The sequence below is a fragment of the Arthroderma uncinatum genome (assembly GCF_011692745.1).
Source record: "Arthroderma uncinatum strain CBS 119779 chromosome Unknown scaffold2, whole genome shotgun sequence".
Classification (NCBI taxonomy): domain Eukaryota; kingdom Fungi; phylum Ascomycota; class Eurotiomycetes; order Onygenales; family Arthrodermataceae; genus Arthroderma; species Arthroderma uncinatum.
In genome coordinates this window covers 338,528-354,325 of record NW_022983864.1, presented here as the reverse complement: position 1 = coordinate 354,325, position 15,798 = coordinate 338,528, and the positions used below count along the sequence as shown (strand labels likewise).

Here is a 15,798-nt window from a genome sequence, read left to right as displayed (position 1 = left end):
TGGTTGGAAGTCGCGGATCAAGTCAATAGTTCTAGCCTCTGACAGGAATATAAAAGGGGATAGGAAGTATATACCGACCGAGGACGAGTATACAGCCAGGCACGTTTTTAGACACCACTATCCTTTTCAAGTCTGTCTCCAAATTCCCGCTTTTTAGATGGTTCCAGGGCATCCCATTCCTTCACCAATGCACGATCGATGTCCTCGTCCGTAACTCTCTGTCCGTATGTCCGGATCAAGGCCTCGGCTATATTATTTCTATTCTGATTAGTGAAAGCCTCAAAGGCAGATACGTAACGATGGGCGTGCTCTCGCCCCGATGCGACTGGAGGGAAGTTGCTGAGGTCGTTGCTTTGTTGGTTCATGCTGCTGCTGTGGTGGTAGTCAACCTGCATAGTCCGTGAGTCAGCTGGCGGATAGATGGGTGTTTGGTGCGGGCCGACGGTTGGATGGGTATAATAGACAATTGGCTTGGAAGTAATCGGGTGCTGGGTATAAAACATCGCTGAGTTGGGCTTCGGGGTATAGTTGTGCTTCGGGGTATAGTTGTGTTTCGGGGCATAGTTGGGCTTCGGGGCATAGTTGGGCTTCGGGGCATAGTTGGGATTTGGGGCATAGTTGGGATTCGGGGCATAAGGGTAGTTAAGAAAAGGAGGCGGACGAGGAGGTCCGGGTTGATAGTAGTATCCAGCAGCCGCATGAGGAGGTGGATAGTAGTAGGGATTGAAAGGGGGAAATATAGGAAGGGTAGAGCTAACAGAATCCACAACATTGTTGTTGTTGCTATTGTTGTTGTTGTTGTTGTTGTTGATTTCACTGACGCTGTGAGTCGCGGGTCTTTCATCGCTTTTACGGCTTCGTTTTATTCGTAGCGGACGTTCCTGCGGCTGGCGCATCGATGCGAACCCCGTCAGTACGGCCTCAAAACAAGGACGAAAAAGCTATTCATCCTGCAACAGTCGACTACTAGCAGTTACCTCCCGGAGGTGAAACTTACTGTAGGTGGATGGTGACCGGAGCTGCCATCGCTTTCATCACCCAGCATATCCAGGTCCTCGGCAGCTCGCTTCTGCCTGTCCTTCGTATGGTCTTCGTCGAGGAGGCTTCCGGACTCGTTCATCAAGGCCATCGCACGGCCACTCATCTCCGTCTCTCTCCTGCCGCTGCCATCGGCCATTCCCATCAAGACAGAGAGGCGCTCCAGGAGTATGCAGGATTCGAGGCGCATCTTCTGGATGTATCTGATGCCCTGCGCATTCCGTAAACGCATCGCGTCATTGTGAGCTTCGACTTCGTTCAGCCGTTTCTTCAGCGCGATGCATTTCCGCTTGTAGGCAGCTTCGATGCTGGGAGGGTTTGGGTGAGGCGCCATCGACGCGTTCTGCGGGTTTGGATTGTGGTTTGACTCCGGCTCGCTGGCCATTATCGCATTAATCTGTGGTATAATATCTGTAGGCGCTGGAGGGAGGATGCCTCGAGGCGTCTCAACACGTCCTGTCGGGCGAGGACGGGCAAGCTGAAGCTGTCCGGCAGAGAGGATGAGCTTAGTGGCAGTGGCAGCGTGTCTCAGTGGCGAGTAGAGTCGCTGGTGAGTCGAAGGAAGCGAGCCAGAGACGGCCGGAGGATGTTATACGTGATGATAGCGAGTATTCCAGGTCGTAAAGACGGGTGGCGTGAGGTTGGGCGAAGTTGTTGCTAGGTGTAAACCTGAAGCTCTAGTGCGAGCAGAAAAAGGCGAAATCTCGATGTTCCCGAGTTCCTGCTTTTGGCCGCGACCGACAACTCGACAACTCGACGACAACATAAAGCCGATACTTGATAGATATTACATGAAGTCTGTTAATGCTCCGGTTAACAGATAAGCCGAAAGCCGGATTGTATTGTCATTTACAGATAAATAAGGCAGGCTATACTCCGTATGTGTCTTCCATCTCTAAGGTGCATATATATAGATCGATGGCCAGGCGATGGCGATGAGGGTATATAAAAAGAGCAAGATTGACAGCCGGTGAGGATGGGCAAAAGACTATCTAGGCAAACTATCAATTACATCCTTTCATTTCCAGATCCTGCATCTCATATTCCATCGCATGAGGAGCCTCCGTTTCAGAGGACATGGAGCCGGTCGTCGATATCGAGGCGGTTGAAGCCTCTAGTGTCGTGTCGGGGCTGGGGCAGGATGACCGGTCTATATATTTTTCATCCGGGGGGGAGAAGGACCATACCTAGACGGAAAGTTAGAGACAGGAGACAGGAGACAGGGTATAGGATGGAGATATGGACAGCTTACCTCCATAGTCGTCTTTCCGGCGCGAGTTGCCAGGATGACGGCCTTTTCGGCTTCAAAGGCGATCCGCCATATCGTCTCTGCAGGCTGGCTGAGCTCGCGGACCTGCTGGCCCGTCTTCAGGTCCCAGGTTTTGACCCGGCCATCGCTGCTACCGCTGACGATCCGGTTGTCGTCGAACTGCAGGCTGGTGATGCTGTTATCGTGGGCTGCCAGACGGTGGATGGGCGTCATCCGCTGCAGGGACCAGACGCGGATAGATCCATCGGAGCCACCGGTTACCAGGGTATCTCCACGCAGCTGCAGTTGGCCAACGAGGGACGTATGGCCCTGTAGGATAGCATGACATTGACCAGTCTGGGGGTCCCATATTCGCACGCTAGTGTCCAGACTGCCAGTGGCAATGCGTTTTCCGTCGAAGGCGATGGCGTAGATCTGGCTAAAGTGACCGGCCAGGGTCTTTAGACATTTGCCATCGGAAATATTCCAGATCCTTGCTGTTGTGTCGTAACTCCCGGATACGACCAAATCGCCATGGATCTCGAGGCACCTTACGCTTGCCTGGTGGCCGACGAGTACGTTCTTGCACACGCCAGTCGCCAGATCCCATATCCGGAGCGTCGTGTCTCGCGATCCGGATATGGCAGTCGTCTTGTTTGACATCTTCAAACAGCGGACGGTGGAGGTATGGCCGCGAAGCTTGTGTATACTCTCACTTGAAGGGTCATGGTTAGCATTTCTAGGAGGAGCAGGTATACATCAATGGTGGTCTCACCCCGTTGCCATATTCCAAACACGGACATCTCGATCGCATCCTCCGCTGACGAGCAGGTCGTCCCACGGCACCATGGCCCAGACTCCAATCATGTGGCCCTGCAGCACCCTCAGATGCTCGCCTTCGGTGTTGAATATGTGTATCTTTGCATTGTCTAGTGCGACAACTATATATTTGGGTGTCAGATGGAGGCTGGTCACCACTCCTTGGTCCGGGGTAATGTGTTTCGTTACAACACTACCACCTTTCCTCCACGCTGCCTCGATCATGTATCGTTGCTTGAAATGTGATCTGTAGGACGTTGTTTTTGACCGTGACTTTCGAGTCCGGCTTCTTGTAGAGGACTCTGCTACGGGTGCGAACACTTTCATGTCCTCGGGCAGGATCTGTGGCTGGGGAGGACAGGGCTCGGGTACCACGTCCATACTCCTAGAGGAAAACGGCTGTCTCGAGAGGGAGAGGGCCGAGGCTGGGCTGACGGGACTATCGGCAAAGTCCTCGGACACTCGTCTATATGCATGTTTATCACAGAGGATCTTCCAGGTCAGCTCGTCGTTTAAGAGCTCGTGCCAGCGGGTCGATACTTGAGACGCCCTCGACAGCGTCTTGGGATCATCTACAAACGAAAGTACCTATCGTTCGCCACTCCGTTAGCCTTTGGACTCGAGCGAGAGCAGACATAGGGTCCCTGTGTGGAAAAAGCTCACCCTCAAACACAGCTCGTTCGGCAGAGTCTCAAACGGGTCCTTCTTCAGCCGCGGGCTCACAAAATGATGCACGAAGCTGAGAAGCTGGCTGTCACAGAGGTTCAGCACCTCGGCGAGGAACCTCTGCCTCTCAGCCGGCCCCAGGATGCTGAAATGCGACCTCGCATCACGTAGAAATGTATCTTCGTCTTCCCCGGCGCTCTGCCAGCTCGGTACCCGTTGATGCGGCGTTGGACTGGGTGCGGGGGTCGGAGGAGAAGCAGGAGCAGAGGGATGTAGGTTATGTAGGGTCGGGCGGGCTTTGCTTGGAGTAGAGAGAGGTTTTGGTCGGGTGCTGGAGCTGGGTCGCATACTCCCAGAGTGCCGTCGTATGGCTGAACGGGATGGGTGAATTTTGCTGCTGCTGCCGCCACTGCTGCTGCTGCTGAAGTTCGCTTGAACCGCCGTGAGATCGTCTGCATCTATCATCGAAACCGTCCGGCGGCTGCCCAAGCTGCTCGGGCTAGGTCTGGGAAACATCTGCAGTGTTATATAGCATCCGCAGGGCCTTCACGGCACGGAAGGGTGACTTCTGGAGCGAAAGTCCCAGTCAGTATATATAAGAACAGTCCTTCGCAGTAGCCAGCACCGGCGACATGCCGTGGTCGACCTCGCTGTCGCTGTCGCTGTCGCTGTCGCTGTCGGTGTCGATGTCGCTGTCTGCAGCCCTCGAGCCGCCGGGACGAAGGTCTGGTCTGGGGTGGCGGGAAACGGTCGATGGCGAGATGACTTCCCCCTTGCAAGAACCGGGTCTGGTTGGCGAATACCAGGACCGGCGTTACTCGTTCATGTTTTAGGCTGCACTCGCGCGGACGATGGTGAGATGGAGAGATGGAGAGAGTCGAGATGGAGAGTTGTCTCGTCTGGGTTTTTGGTGGTGGTGGCGCTGGTGGCCTGCATAGGACCGACACCTTAACGCTGTTTACCCACGCCAGCGCTAAGATACAGCTTATACAAGATGGGATAGAAGAAGATGTTATGACAGACGACTACGGTGAAGCGCCGGAGTGCGCCCCTGACGCTGCTTATGCAGGAGTTCAGCCTTGGACTACGCCGGCTGCTCGATTGGAGGATGGATGTTTGCTGGAGGAAGAGTTTTCAGCCGATCGGTCAGCTGGGCTGGATAAAATATGCGTCACATGGCGGTCTATATACAGATATCTCTAACAAGGCGTGGGTAGTTATCCAGGGAGAGATATGGGGATGCGTCTAGTCGCTGAGCTATGCTGCAGATGTAGATGAGATGTAGATGTAGAGGAGATGGTGATGAGATGGTGAAGATGTAGATGTGATGAGAGGAGAGGAGAGATTAATGCGCATGTCCGATCTGGAGAAAGAGAGGCATGATCATGCCGGCGACGGACGCGATGAGATCTCTCATAGAATGCTTCGGCCGTTGCGGTGGGTCCCGCCCATCAACGTATCCGTTTGCGTGAGACTCTCGACGGGCTGGCTCAAGGGGGTTCTCCTGCATCGTGTGCATGGCAACATAGCTGGGCCGTTAGTATATGTGTATATGTGTGTATGGGTGGGCACTTACAGAAAGGTACCGGCTGAAAACAACAGCAGCATGCCGGTTCTGAACCGGGTGCTCTGCTCGTCGCTGGCATGGCCTGCCAGAATGGTGTGCGTAACCAGCCATGTCAAGAGTGCTCCGCCGGGTGCTGCGAGACTGAAGACCAGTAGATGGGCTCGGGCACTCTTGGTGGAGTGGCCCTGCTTCAGCAAGACCGAGGTGAGGCCGAACGATGCGGGAGCTTTGTGCACCATGATGGCAACGAAGATGATCAGGCTCAGGCCCATGTTGGAGGTGGAAGCACCCAGCGCAATGCCGTCCGCTGCCGCATGTATCACCAGCCCGGCCGTCGTTGCGAGTCCAGGGTCGCTGCCGCCCTGTCGTGCGCCGTTGGTCGTCCGGGCGATGCCCGATCCCAGATTGTCGAGCGATATGTGGTATGGCCGCTGCTGCTGCTTCGACGACGAGGGCATGTACTGTGGCAGCTTGTCGACCAGGTACATGAGTATGAACCCGCTGACCAGCCCAACTCCTATCCAAGCGTGTGGTCCGCTGTCATGTTCGTCTTCGTGCGCGGGTGGCTTCTCCTCCCCCTTCTTGCCGTCTTCCTTCTCGCCAGACGGCTTCTTGTCCTTGTTGTCCGCTTCCGGTGGTCCGTCAGGGTGCGTCTGGTCGCCATCGGACGCCGGTTCCTCTCGAACCGCCAGCCAGCGCGCGCCCGGCTGTTCTATATCGCCAATAGACCGTGAAATAGATGCGACATCCGAATTAAGGTTCCATCGAACGTCAATGCTGTGCGCTAGGAGATCCCTTCGCTGGTGTCCATGTTCGCGCCCATGCTGATGCGGTTTCACGCGAGAGCTGTAGAGCGTTTCCACGCCTTCCGGGATAATGACGATAAGAGACGTGCCAACCAGCAGGCCCATCCCCAGGGCCGAAATGAGCCGCAGCTGGGACGAAGAAAGGGAAAAGGTCAGCGGTAGGGATCCAACGACAAAGGACCTAGATTCAACAATGTCAGTATATCAAATGATAACCGTTTGCAATGGGGAATAACTGCAATGTAAATGAGGTACTCACGCTACTCCCATCAGGAGACTCAGGCATACGAGCGTAAAGAGCCCGTCCATGGCTTCGGCTGTTGCTTCCGTCGGTTCTCAAATTGATATTAATAAAAGGGGTATTAGGGATATTCTCATTCCATTATGAACACTCGCTCGCTCTCTGCCTCGATTCGGGGGTTTGGCAGCTGCTTTTCGTGCCGCGGATATAGCTAGTTGAATGTGGCCGTGTTGCGACTTTGCTTAAGAGAGCGACCTTGCGCGCCGCGGTAGACGAGTCCGGGTAGGTATAGAAATTAACGGTAGGATGGCGGAGTAATAATAAAGCAACAGAGAAAATATTTACACACGCAGCAGTCTGTCCGATGCCCTCGTCGTCTTCCTTCTTCCCATCTTCTTCTTCTTCTTCACTCTGTCTTTTCTTCTTCTTTCGCCTTCACTTTGGTTGGGTCACGTGAGGAGTTATGTCACCATGATGTAAGCACTATATACATGCACGTGATATCTACTATGAGAAAGAAAGAAGGAAGAAAGAAAGGAGGAAGAAGAAAGAAGAAGAAGAAAGAGATAAAGGATTAAAGAAGCTAGACAGCTAAGAAGGGCCTCCTGAGACCTTGGACCCAGCCACGCTATCCTCCCGGTCACAATTGTCACGGTATTCTCGCACAAGCACGGCAGGTGAAGACGCCGTTGCAACGAACTGCTGGAGTCTGGCGTCTGGGAAGACCATATGTAGACCACAGTATACGGAGGCACTGATGCTGAATCCCACCAGGAAACTAAGCTGATATATCCGGGTGAAGCCTATCGGAACATGAACGTTCGAGTTTACGCTCGCAATGAACCCGGGGAGTGAAGGCACCGTTCCACAGATCCACTATAAACCGTCATTAGCACGACCGTTTAAACAGCCAAGCTTATGGATGTGGTTCAAGAGAAGGAGTAAACTTACTGCGATAAGAGCGCGCCAGTTGATTCCATAGGTGAACCAGTAGATGCTACTCTCGTCGCCGATATACAGATCTTCGACCTTGAGCTTACGTCTGTGGACAACGAACCATGCCGAGATCATAAGGCCGGTCATGGGCCCCAGGAATACCGCATAGCTGCTGAGGACGTTAAGGAAGACGGTGGCCGTGGATACGAGTTTCCATAGGTTACACGCAATCGATAAGGCGATGGTGATGTATGCACCACGACGAATGTTGATGTATTTGGGAAACGTCGCCGCGAGGTCGAAGCCTTTACATCAACGGTTAGTGGCTGGCCCTTGTCATATGGTAGTGGAAGGGATGATATACCCCCCGAGAGAGCGTTTCCGGGTATGTTCACGCCAATCTGTGATACCACCAAAGCAGCACCGGCGAAGAAAGCTGCAGCTCGAGACCGAGATCCTCCATGTTCGATGACAGCTCCCATAAGCGAGGGTAGATCCCAATACGCTCCATCAAATCTCTTCTGCGTTGCTGCAGTGACCAAGACCCCAATGACCGAGCATACAATGCTTGCAACGGGGAAACTGATAACTTGTCCAATGATGGCGTCGCCCGGCTTGATGGCAAACCTAGCATAGTCATTCTGATTCAGAATTCCAGCGGATATGGCGCCAATGGTGCTGATGATACCAAACGCGACAAGCCAGCCGGCATCCTTGACAGGGGCATCCGTGTCGGAGATTGTGGACCCAAACCCGGCTCGGCCCATGGTAGCCAGGGCCCAGATGAGAAGCACGAATTCAAATACCAGGATGATTGTGGCAGAGACATAAAAGAAGAGTCGTAGCTTGTGCGGGCGAATGTAGGCAACCGGTAGCGAGATGACCATAAATATTATGTAGCTGACGAACTGCGCCGTCGTTATCCCCGTTGCAGGGGACAGGTGGCTCGGGATGCGCTGCTCGAGGTTTGGCCATATCGCCTTGAGGCAGACATATATACATTCTCCTCCGATGTATGCTTGGAAGCCGTACCTGAAGTGAGGGTTAATCAATGACAATGGTCATACTAGGAATATTGCAGCTTACCATACTGTTCAAGTAAACCCGGACTCGTCAGTTAAAGGAAGCTATATCCAAGAGGTATGGAGTAGACTACCACGCACCGATTGATAGAAAGATCCGATTCCAGATCACAAACTGGCTGCCATACAGGCCCCATACGTATCTATTCACCACTGGAAATCCGAGGTGGTAGTAGGCACCCGGCAAAGAGTTGAGCACCACGAACAGGGTTGCGAGCAGGTTCCCGATTACGATCGCGATCACGGCCTGCCACCAGTGCAATCCCAGCGCGATCAGGGAGCTGCTGGTCATATACGAGGAGATGTTCGAGTTTATCAGGATCCAGTATGTGGTGAACGTCCACGCCGACCAGGTCCGCCGTCCGGCCTCGATGGGCTTGATATCGTGATTGATCCATGGGTTCGGAACGGTGCCTCCTTCATGCTTAATCTCGAGTCTCTTCAATAGTCGCATGTTTGCTGTTGATGCATGAAATGGCCAGTTGATGGACTTTGAAGGACAGAGTATCCTGGACACTACAGCACCAGTGTAGGTATCGATGTAACGCCGGGCCGAGCTGTCTACATCCTCGTTCTATCTCTGCATGTCTCGCCAGGAGCAGAGAGCATCCCTGGGCCTAAACCACCTGCCGTATATCGAGATATTCGCCGTAGAAGTCCGTACCCGTAAGACAGACCGTCCGGCCGTCGGCGAACTTCTGGCCATCAATAACCACCACCCCATCCTATATCTGCTATATATCTGCGCAAAACGACCCCAAACCCCGGGGACGGTCTCCATGTTTCTACCAGGGATCCCAGAGATATACTTCGGCTCCGGTCTATTCCCCCGGGAACCAACCACCCCCTTGGGCCCTCGTCCACGCGAGCGAGCGCCCGTTTTCTGGCGCCACGCCAGAAGTTAACTAGCATGTAGCCCAGCAGTCAAGGCGTTGACTAGTCGGTCGAGCTCCGGCCAATATTGTCTCTCGCCGCAACGCCTCGGGGGGCAAGGCCTAGTGCTGATCGAGCTTGCGTGCAGGTCTTGCTTCCTCTCCCCCCCAGGACATCGAGTTAAGCATGACCAATGTATCGCATGGTGGGTGCTCCGCCGTCTCGTCCGCGAATGGGAGCTGGACTTTGATCGGAGTACTCGGAGATGTCGATGGTTGGTGGAAATGGAAGGTCGGCCAAACGCCCATGGATCATGGTATCAGGGAAGATCAGTTGAGCCCGTCTGCAGCGTCAAGAGGTGAATGGGCAGGGCAGGTTTGAGGTTTGAACGTGGCCTACTGCAGCGGATGAGAGGGCCCGAGATTGAAGTGACGGCTAGTTAAGTCGGGCCATGTAAGATTTATAATATCGCGGACGGAGACTGGAGTGCGGAGGTGTCGCTTTTTCAAGATGCATATATTTCAACAAGGAGCTCGCGATACTGACACTTGCCGCGCAGTTGTCTACTCTGCACGCCCATCTCTTTACACTTCATAAGCTGAAGTTATAGCAGTCATGTATCGTATTGGCGTGGACGTCGGCGGAACCAACACTGATGCCGCCATCCTCGATATCACGGCCAGCGAGACGCCCTCTCGCGGCGTCCTGGCCTCCAGCAAGGCCCCTACCACGCCGGACGTCACCAGCGGCATAAGGGACGTCGTCCAGAGTGTCCTGCAGAAGTCCAATATCGACCCCCAGGATATTCTCAGCGTGGCCATCGGCACCACTCACTTTGTCAACGCCGTCGTAGAGGCTGATGCCCGGCGCCTAAGCAAGGTCGCCGTCGTCAGGCTCTGCGGTACCTTCAGTCAACAGGTTTGTATATTTACTTTATATCTATATTTACTTTATATCATTCGTCGTGCTGACTCTGATCTAGATTCCTCCCTTTACGGATTTTCCTCCTTCTCTAAGGAACATCATCGAGGGCCAAACATACTTTCTAGATGGAGGTATGTAAAGTCCATCATTTAAAACATTGTACAGTCTAACTCAAGTCAAGGTCTCGAGATCGACGGGCGTGAGATATCGCGGTTGAATCCTGACCAGATCAGAGAGACAACCAACCGTATCAGAGAAGCAGGAATCACCAAAGTTGCACTCGTTGGTGTCTTCTCGCCGCTCGACCATAATGGCATCCACGAGGAAACCTGCAAGAAGATCATGCTTGAGGTAGACCCGTCCCTGTCGATTGTATGTTCTCATACTATCGGTGGAGTCGGCATGCTCGAACGGGAGAATGCCACCATCCTCAACGCATCCATCCTGCAGCTGGCACAGAAGACTGTCCGAGCCTTCGTCAAGGCCATGTCCGACCTTAACCTTACCTGCTCATTATACCTTACCCAGAATGATGGCACCTTGACCGACGCAGTCACGGCTTCAGAGCTGCCCATCAAGACATTCGCCAGTGGGCCGACAAACAGCTTGACTGGAGCTGCCTTCTTAGCCTCCCTCGACAGACGGGGTACCAAGTCAAACGCGGAGAAGCAGACACTCGTGATAGACATTGGCGGCACGACATCCGATATATGTGCATTGCTTCCATCAGGCTTTCCTCGCCAGGCCTCCAACTTCGTCGAAGTTGGCGGTGTACGAACCATGTTTTCTATGCCGGAAGTTCTCTCCATAGGATTGGGCGGAGGAAGCATCGTTCGTCATGACGACTCTCATGTCAGCGTCGGACCTGATTCCGTCGGCCACTATCTTACCACCAAGGCGAAGGTCTTTGGTGGAGACACACTCACAACAACAGACATCGTCGTTGCAGCTGGTAAGGAGCAGATCGGAGATGCTTCCAAAGTTGTTGACGTCCCACAGCAAGTCGTGGATGAGGCACGCAAGTCCATCACTAAGCTGTTAAATCGTGGAATTGAAAGCATGAAAGTATCCTCCCTTCCAGTCACCGTCCTCCTTGTAGGGGGTGGCTCCATTATCTACATGGACGGCCTCGAGGGCGTGGAGGAATGCATTATTCCCCCACACCATGACTCAGCAAATGCCGTCGGTGCCGCCATTGCCAAAGTCGCTGGGACTGTCGATGTTATCGAGATCCTGGCTGGAAAGGACGAGAAGGAGGTATTGAAGCAGGTCGAAAACGCAGCAGTAGAGATGGCCATCCAGCGTGGTGCAGATCGAGATACTGTCAGGATTGCAGAGGTTGAAAAATTACCGCTTCAATATGTAACCAACAAGGCCACCCGGATTATGATCAAGGCAGTTGGTAAACTGAGAATACCGACCGAGGAGGAAGTCGAGATGGAAAAAGCCAAACTCCCAGCTTATACCAACGGAACGAATGGAGTAAACGGAACCAACGGAAACGGAGTTGAGGGCGAAAAGGCATCTGCCTCAGAAGAGACGTCTAGATCCGCGGTGAAGCATTCAATATACGTCGACATTCCCTCTTACAAGCCGGAAGTAGAAAATGGAGTGTGGTATCTGAGTGCCCTTGACCTCGAATTTATCACTTCTGGCACTGGGGTCCTTGGAACAGGAGGCGGTGGTCCATCATATCAGCAATACTTGATAGCGCTCGAGTGCCTGCGAAAGAGCCCAAAGAGAAAGATGAGGGTGACAAAACCTGAAAGCATGGCGGACTCTGATGTCTGCGTTTTCGCTTCATGGTATGGAGCACCTAGCGTGGCGTCGGAACGTATCCCTCAAGGAAACGAGCTTTGCAAGTCGGTGGATGTATCGATTAAGTTATCAAAGCATGACCACTTCGAAGCCATCATCGCAGACGAGATAGGCGGAGGAAATGGGATGGTTACCTTCCCAACTGCTGTCTTTTACGATATTCCAACCCTTGATGGAGACTTGATGGGAAGAGCGTATCCTACAATAGAGCATGGTAAGTTAGGTCCTTTCTATCCAGCTGAGCGCCTCTTTAACATGACTTCTAATAGGAACACCCTATGTTTATGGTGAACCCATCTCACCGTGTGTCCTGGCAGATGCCAAAGGTAATGTCTCGGCTGTCATGGTAAGTATAGGATGGTGTCCTGTCAAGGTTGGTGGACTGGTAGCTAACATGAACGACGTCAATAGAGCGCTGAATCAAACTCAAGAATCGAGACGATGCTTCGAACCACTTGCGTCGAGTTGGGACTATTCACCTCCGTATCAGCTGCTCCGCTAACTGGAGACGCCATTAAGCGATATGCCGTCCCGAACACAATGTCCCAGGCGTGGTATCTAGGTAGAGCGATCCACCTGGCCCGTCGTGAGAAAATTGACGTTATCGAAGCTATAGTGAGTTATGCATCGTCCGTCAAATAGCATATTAGTGTCTAACACGATGCCTCTAGTTCAAAACTACCCCTGGCAGACTCCTGTACACGGGTAAAATCATCGACGTTCACCGTGACGTCAGCCGCGGCTACACAATGGGATACTGTGTCCTAGCTCCCCTCTCTAGCGAAGAAGTCGCAGACTCCTACGATAGCTCAGCATCGTCATCATCAACACCATCGGAGTCAGAGCCACATCTAATCATCCCCTTCCAAAACGAATACCTGTATGCAGCACATGTAACAAACATCGACAAGCCAGGGGATCCAATCAACCAGGACGTTATCTGCACAGTCCCCGACCTGATTTCGATACTGGATAAAGACGGAGAGGCAGTGGGCTCACAGGAACTGAAATACGGACTAAGGGTTCGCGTTATCGGTATGGCTGCCCATCCATTGTGGACCAAGGACCAAAGGGGGCTTGACGTCGGAGGGCCAAAGGGATTCGGCCTGGATATGGAGTGGAAGAGTATCGGCAAGTATCAGAAACCACCAAGCGTAATTGACGAGTTCAACGTGGTTGTTTAATGCCTTAAATGTAGACCTGGATAGAGGATCATATAAATACTTTAATTGACACAGCCTTAATACCATCATGATATACGCACCAGCTGCATATCCACGCGCGAGTACCCAGCCATCAACGAGTATGTACTCCGTAGATATTAATGTAGACATTCAACAATATAGATATCCAAAGGACGTAGATGTCTGCAAGTCAAGAAAGAGAAGTGGATGAGGTAAGCGGCGATATCAAGCTTAGTAAGCAGCTCTATCGCGTCTCGCGTTCTTTAATCTATTTTGATACGCAACTTCAGCTTCTACAGAAGAAACCCAAACAGCTCAGCTGGTTTGACACAGAATGGATAGACAAAATGAGTGTGGGTAGTCATAGGCTCACTTACGATATGCTGCTCGTCCTCGACTGCTAACGTTTGTTAAACTTGCCTAGGGACCTGCGACGCGAATGATGCGGTTGAGATATCCTTGGTCCAGCCCACCGAGGACGACAAAAAGTTGACGACTGACTCGACCTTTTATCCTCAATTCACTTATCCTATCTTTGGAGATAAGGAAACCATATTCGGCTACAGAAATTTGAACATTCGGCTCCGTTTTGCTGCGCATGACCTTCAATCACACGTCCATATTTCGTACGATGAGAAGTTTAAACAAGTCGAGGATATAACTGCGACTGATCTTCTTGGGACACTCAAGCCATACCTTCCAGAGGGTATGTGAAGGCCCCAAATAACCACCTAGTTATCTGAGCGTTGCTAATTACTAGTAGCTTCCTTCTCGACACTTGATGAGTTTACCAAGAACATAAGCCATAGTGACCACGCGGCGAAGTTTACACCTCCGGGGAAGCGCGTTCACAGTTATTCTAAAGACGGTAGAGATTACGAAATATGGTCAGGCTCCTTAGCCAATCCGGAGGTTCGCAAAATACTTGATAGGCTACAGATTTTCGTCTCGTTTTTCATTGAGGGCGGAACTCCAATTGAGACAGAAGATTTTGAATGGACTCTAGAGAGGTGGATAATATATTTTGTGTATGTGCATCGGGCTCCCTTTGGAAATGGCAGTATGCTGACAGTGGTTATAGATACGAAAAACACAAGAAGCCGGCCAACCCAAAAGCTTCAAGGTACTCTTTTGCTGGATACGCAACCACATACAGATGGTACTTTTATCACCCCAAGTCTTCAAGTGGTGCCAAACTGGGGCTTGAATCCAAGAAAGGGAATGCATTCGACTCATTTCCGCTTTCAAAGATACCTGCCCGCCTACGTATCGCCCAATTCCTTATCATAAAGCCTCACCAGCATGCCGGCCATGGGTCTCAGCTCTACCGCACCATTCACAAGGTGTGCCTCAACGACCCTACAATCTTCGAATTAACCATTGAGGATCCAAACGAATCATTCGACGCCCTTCGCGACTCAAACGACTACCACACCCTAAAGCCGGAATTCATCAAGCACAACATCTCAATCAACCCCAACCCACTCCATACTACTCCTTCCAGTGGCACCTCTACCGGCGCTTCATCTCCTAAACCCCACAAACACCCCCAAGTCATGCCAACATCACTATTAATCCCTACAAAAACCCTCGACGAGCTTCGACATGAGTTCAAGATCGCTCCCACACAGTTTGCCCATCTAGTCGAGATGTATCTCCTCAGCCAGATCCCTGAAATCCACCGTGGTGCAGAAAATGTCAACATGACGCGCCTGAAGACACAAAAATCACGCATGCAGAACGAGCATGATAGGCGGTATTATTGGTGGCGGATGCTGGTTAAGCAGCGCTTGTATAAGCGACATCGCGATATGTTGATACAGATTGACAAGGACGAAAGGGTGACGAAGTTGGATGAGACGTTGCAGAATGTCGAGGAGGGATATGCGGTGCTACTAAAGGCATTTGATGAGCGGGCTCCGCAGAGAGCGGTAGAAATAATAAATCTAGATGAAGTGGTTGATGATATGGAACATGGGATAAAGAAAGGGAGACCTCAGAACGAGACCGCGGAAGAAAGAGCAGCAAGGAAAGAGAAACGACGAGAGAGGAGGAAGGAAAGGGCAAAAGAACTCGAGCGAGAGGCTGCGGCTGAGGCCAATATCAATCCGGCCGCAGGCACAAAGAAACGGACGAAGAGGAAATACGTCGTTGACGATGACGAAGATGAAGTGGAAGCTCAGCCAAAAAAGGCGGGTATAAAGAAGAAGGTCAAATTCTAAATTTAAGGGTGCCAGCTCATGGGCTATTTCAGTTAATCGGCGCTCAGTTGAAGCTCTTCTTTTACTTTTGTATGATAACCAAGACCTTCCAGTGAAGCAGAAATCGATTATTCAAGAATTATGGAACTAAACCATTGAAGTCCGTATATACGTCCACGAAAGCCATGGATACCCGTTAGAATAACATATTGAAGGTAGTAGTAATAATTAAAACAAGGCTAACGGTACATCTAAGGGGATGCGATTCCAATTGTATGAGCCAGCCACCCCTATATCTCCGCTGCATGAAGATTGAACACAAAAAAGGGTACAATGAATATATCCATACATTAAGATGGTAGATCTCATCATACCAGGGCGAACGAACAGAAAT

The 15,798-nt window shown here is 51.8% G+C and overlaps 4 protein-coding genes across 4 annotated transcripts; 2 read left to right on the top strand and 2 right to left on the bottom strand.

The window, feature by feature from the left end:
- Window positions 1–107: 107 nt before the first annotated feature.
- On the bottom strand, window positions 108–4,120 carry GIQ15_02049 (F-box and WD repeat-containing protein; the record flags this gene model as incomplete). The annotated part of the gene is made up of 7 exons (XM_033549466.1): window positions 108–941; window positions 998–1,585; window positions 1,634–1,695; window positions 2,051–2,225; window positions 2,291–3,002; window positions 3,063–3,694; window positions 3,770–4,120. 7 exons carry the CDS (start codon window positions 4,118–4,120, stop codon window positions 108–110), a joined length of 3,354 nt encoding a protein of 1,117 aa, XP_033406627.1.
- Window positions 4,121–5,117: 997 nt separating this feature from the next.
- GIQ15_02048 (zinc transporter SLC39A9) lies at window positions 5,118–6,454 on the bottom strand (the record flags this gene model as incomplete). The annotated part of the gene is made up of 3 exons (XM_033549465.1): window positions 5,118–5,301; window positions 5,349–6,326; window positions 6,405–6,454. 3 exons carry the CDS (start codon window positions 6,452–6,454, stop codon window positions 5,118–5,120), a joined length of 1,212 nt encoding a protein of 403 aa, XP_033406626.1.
- A 3,438-nt stretch (window positions 6,455–9,892) lies between these two features.
- GIQ15_02047 (uncharacterized protein) lies at window positions 9,893–13,203 on the top strand (the record flags this gene model as incomplete). The annotated part of the gene is made up of 6 exons (XM_033549464.1): window positions 9,893–10,195; window positions 10,260–10,332; window positions 10,383–12,233; window positions 12,289–12,365; window positions 12,431–12,634; window positions 12,691–13,203. 6 exons carry the CDS (start codon window positions 9,893–9,895, stop codon window positions 13,201–13,203), a joined length of 3,021 nt encoding a protein of 1,006 aa, XP_033406625.1.
- Window positions 13,204–13,537: 334 nt separating this feature from the next.
- Window positions 13,538–15,425, top strand: GIQ15_02046 (histone acetyltransferase type B catalytic subunit; the record flags this gene model as incomplete). Its single annotated transcript, XM_033549463.1, has 4 exons — window positions 13,538–13,556; window positions 13,628–13,909; window positions 13,967–14,231; window positions 14,285–15,425. The coding sequence occupies 4 exons, from the start codon at window positions 13,538–13,540 to the stop codon at window positions 15,423–15,425; spliced, it is 1,707 nt and encodes a 568-aa protein (XP_033406624.1).
- Between the last annotated feature and the right edge of the window lie 373 nt (window positions 15,426–15,798).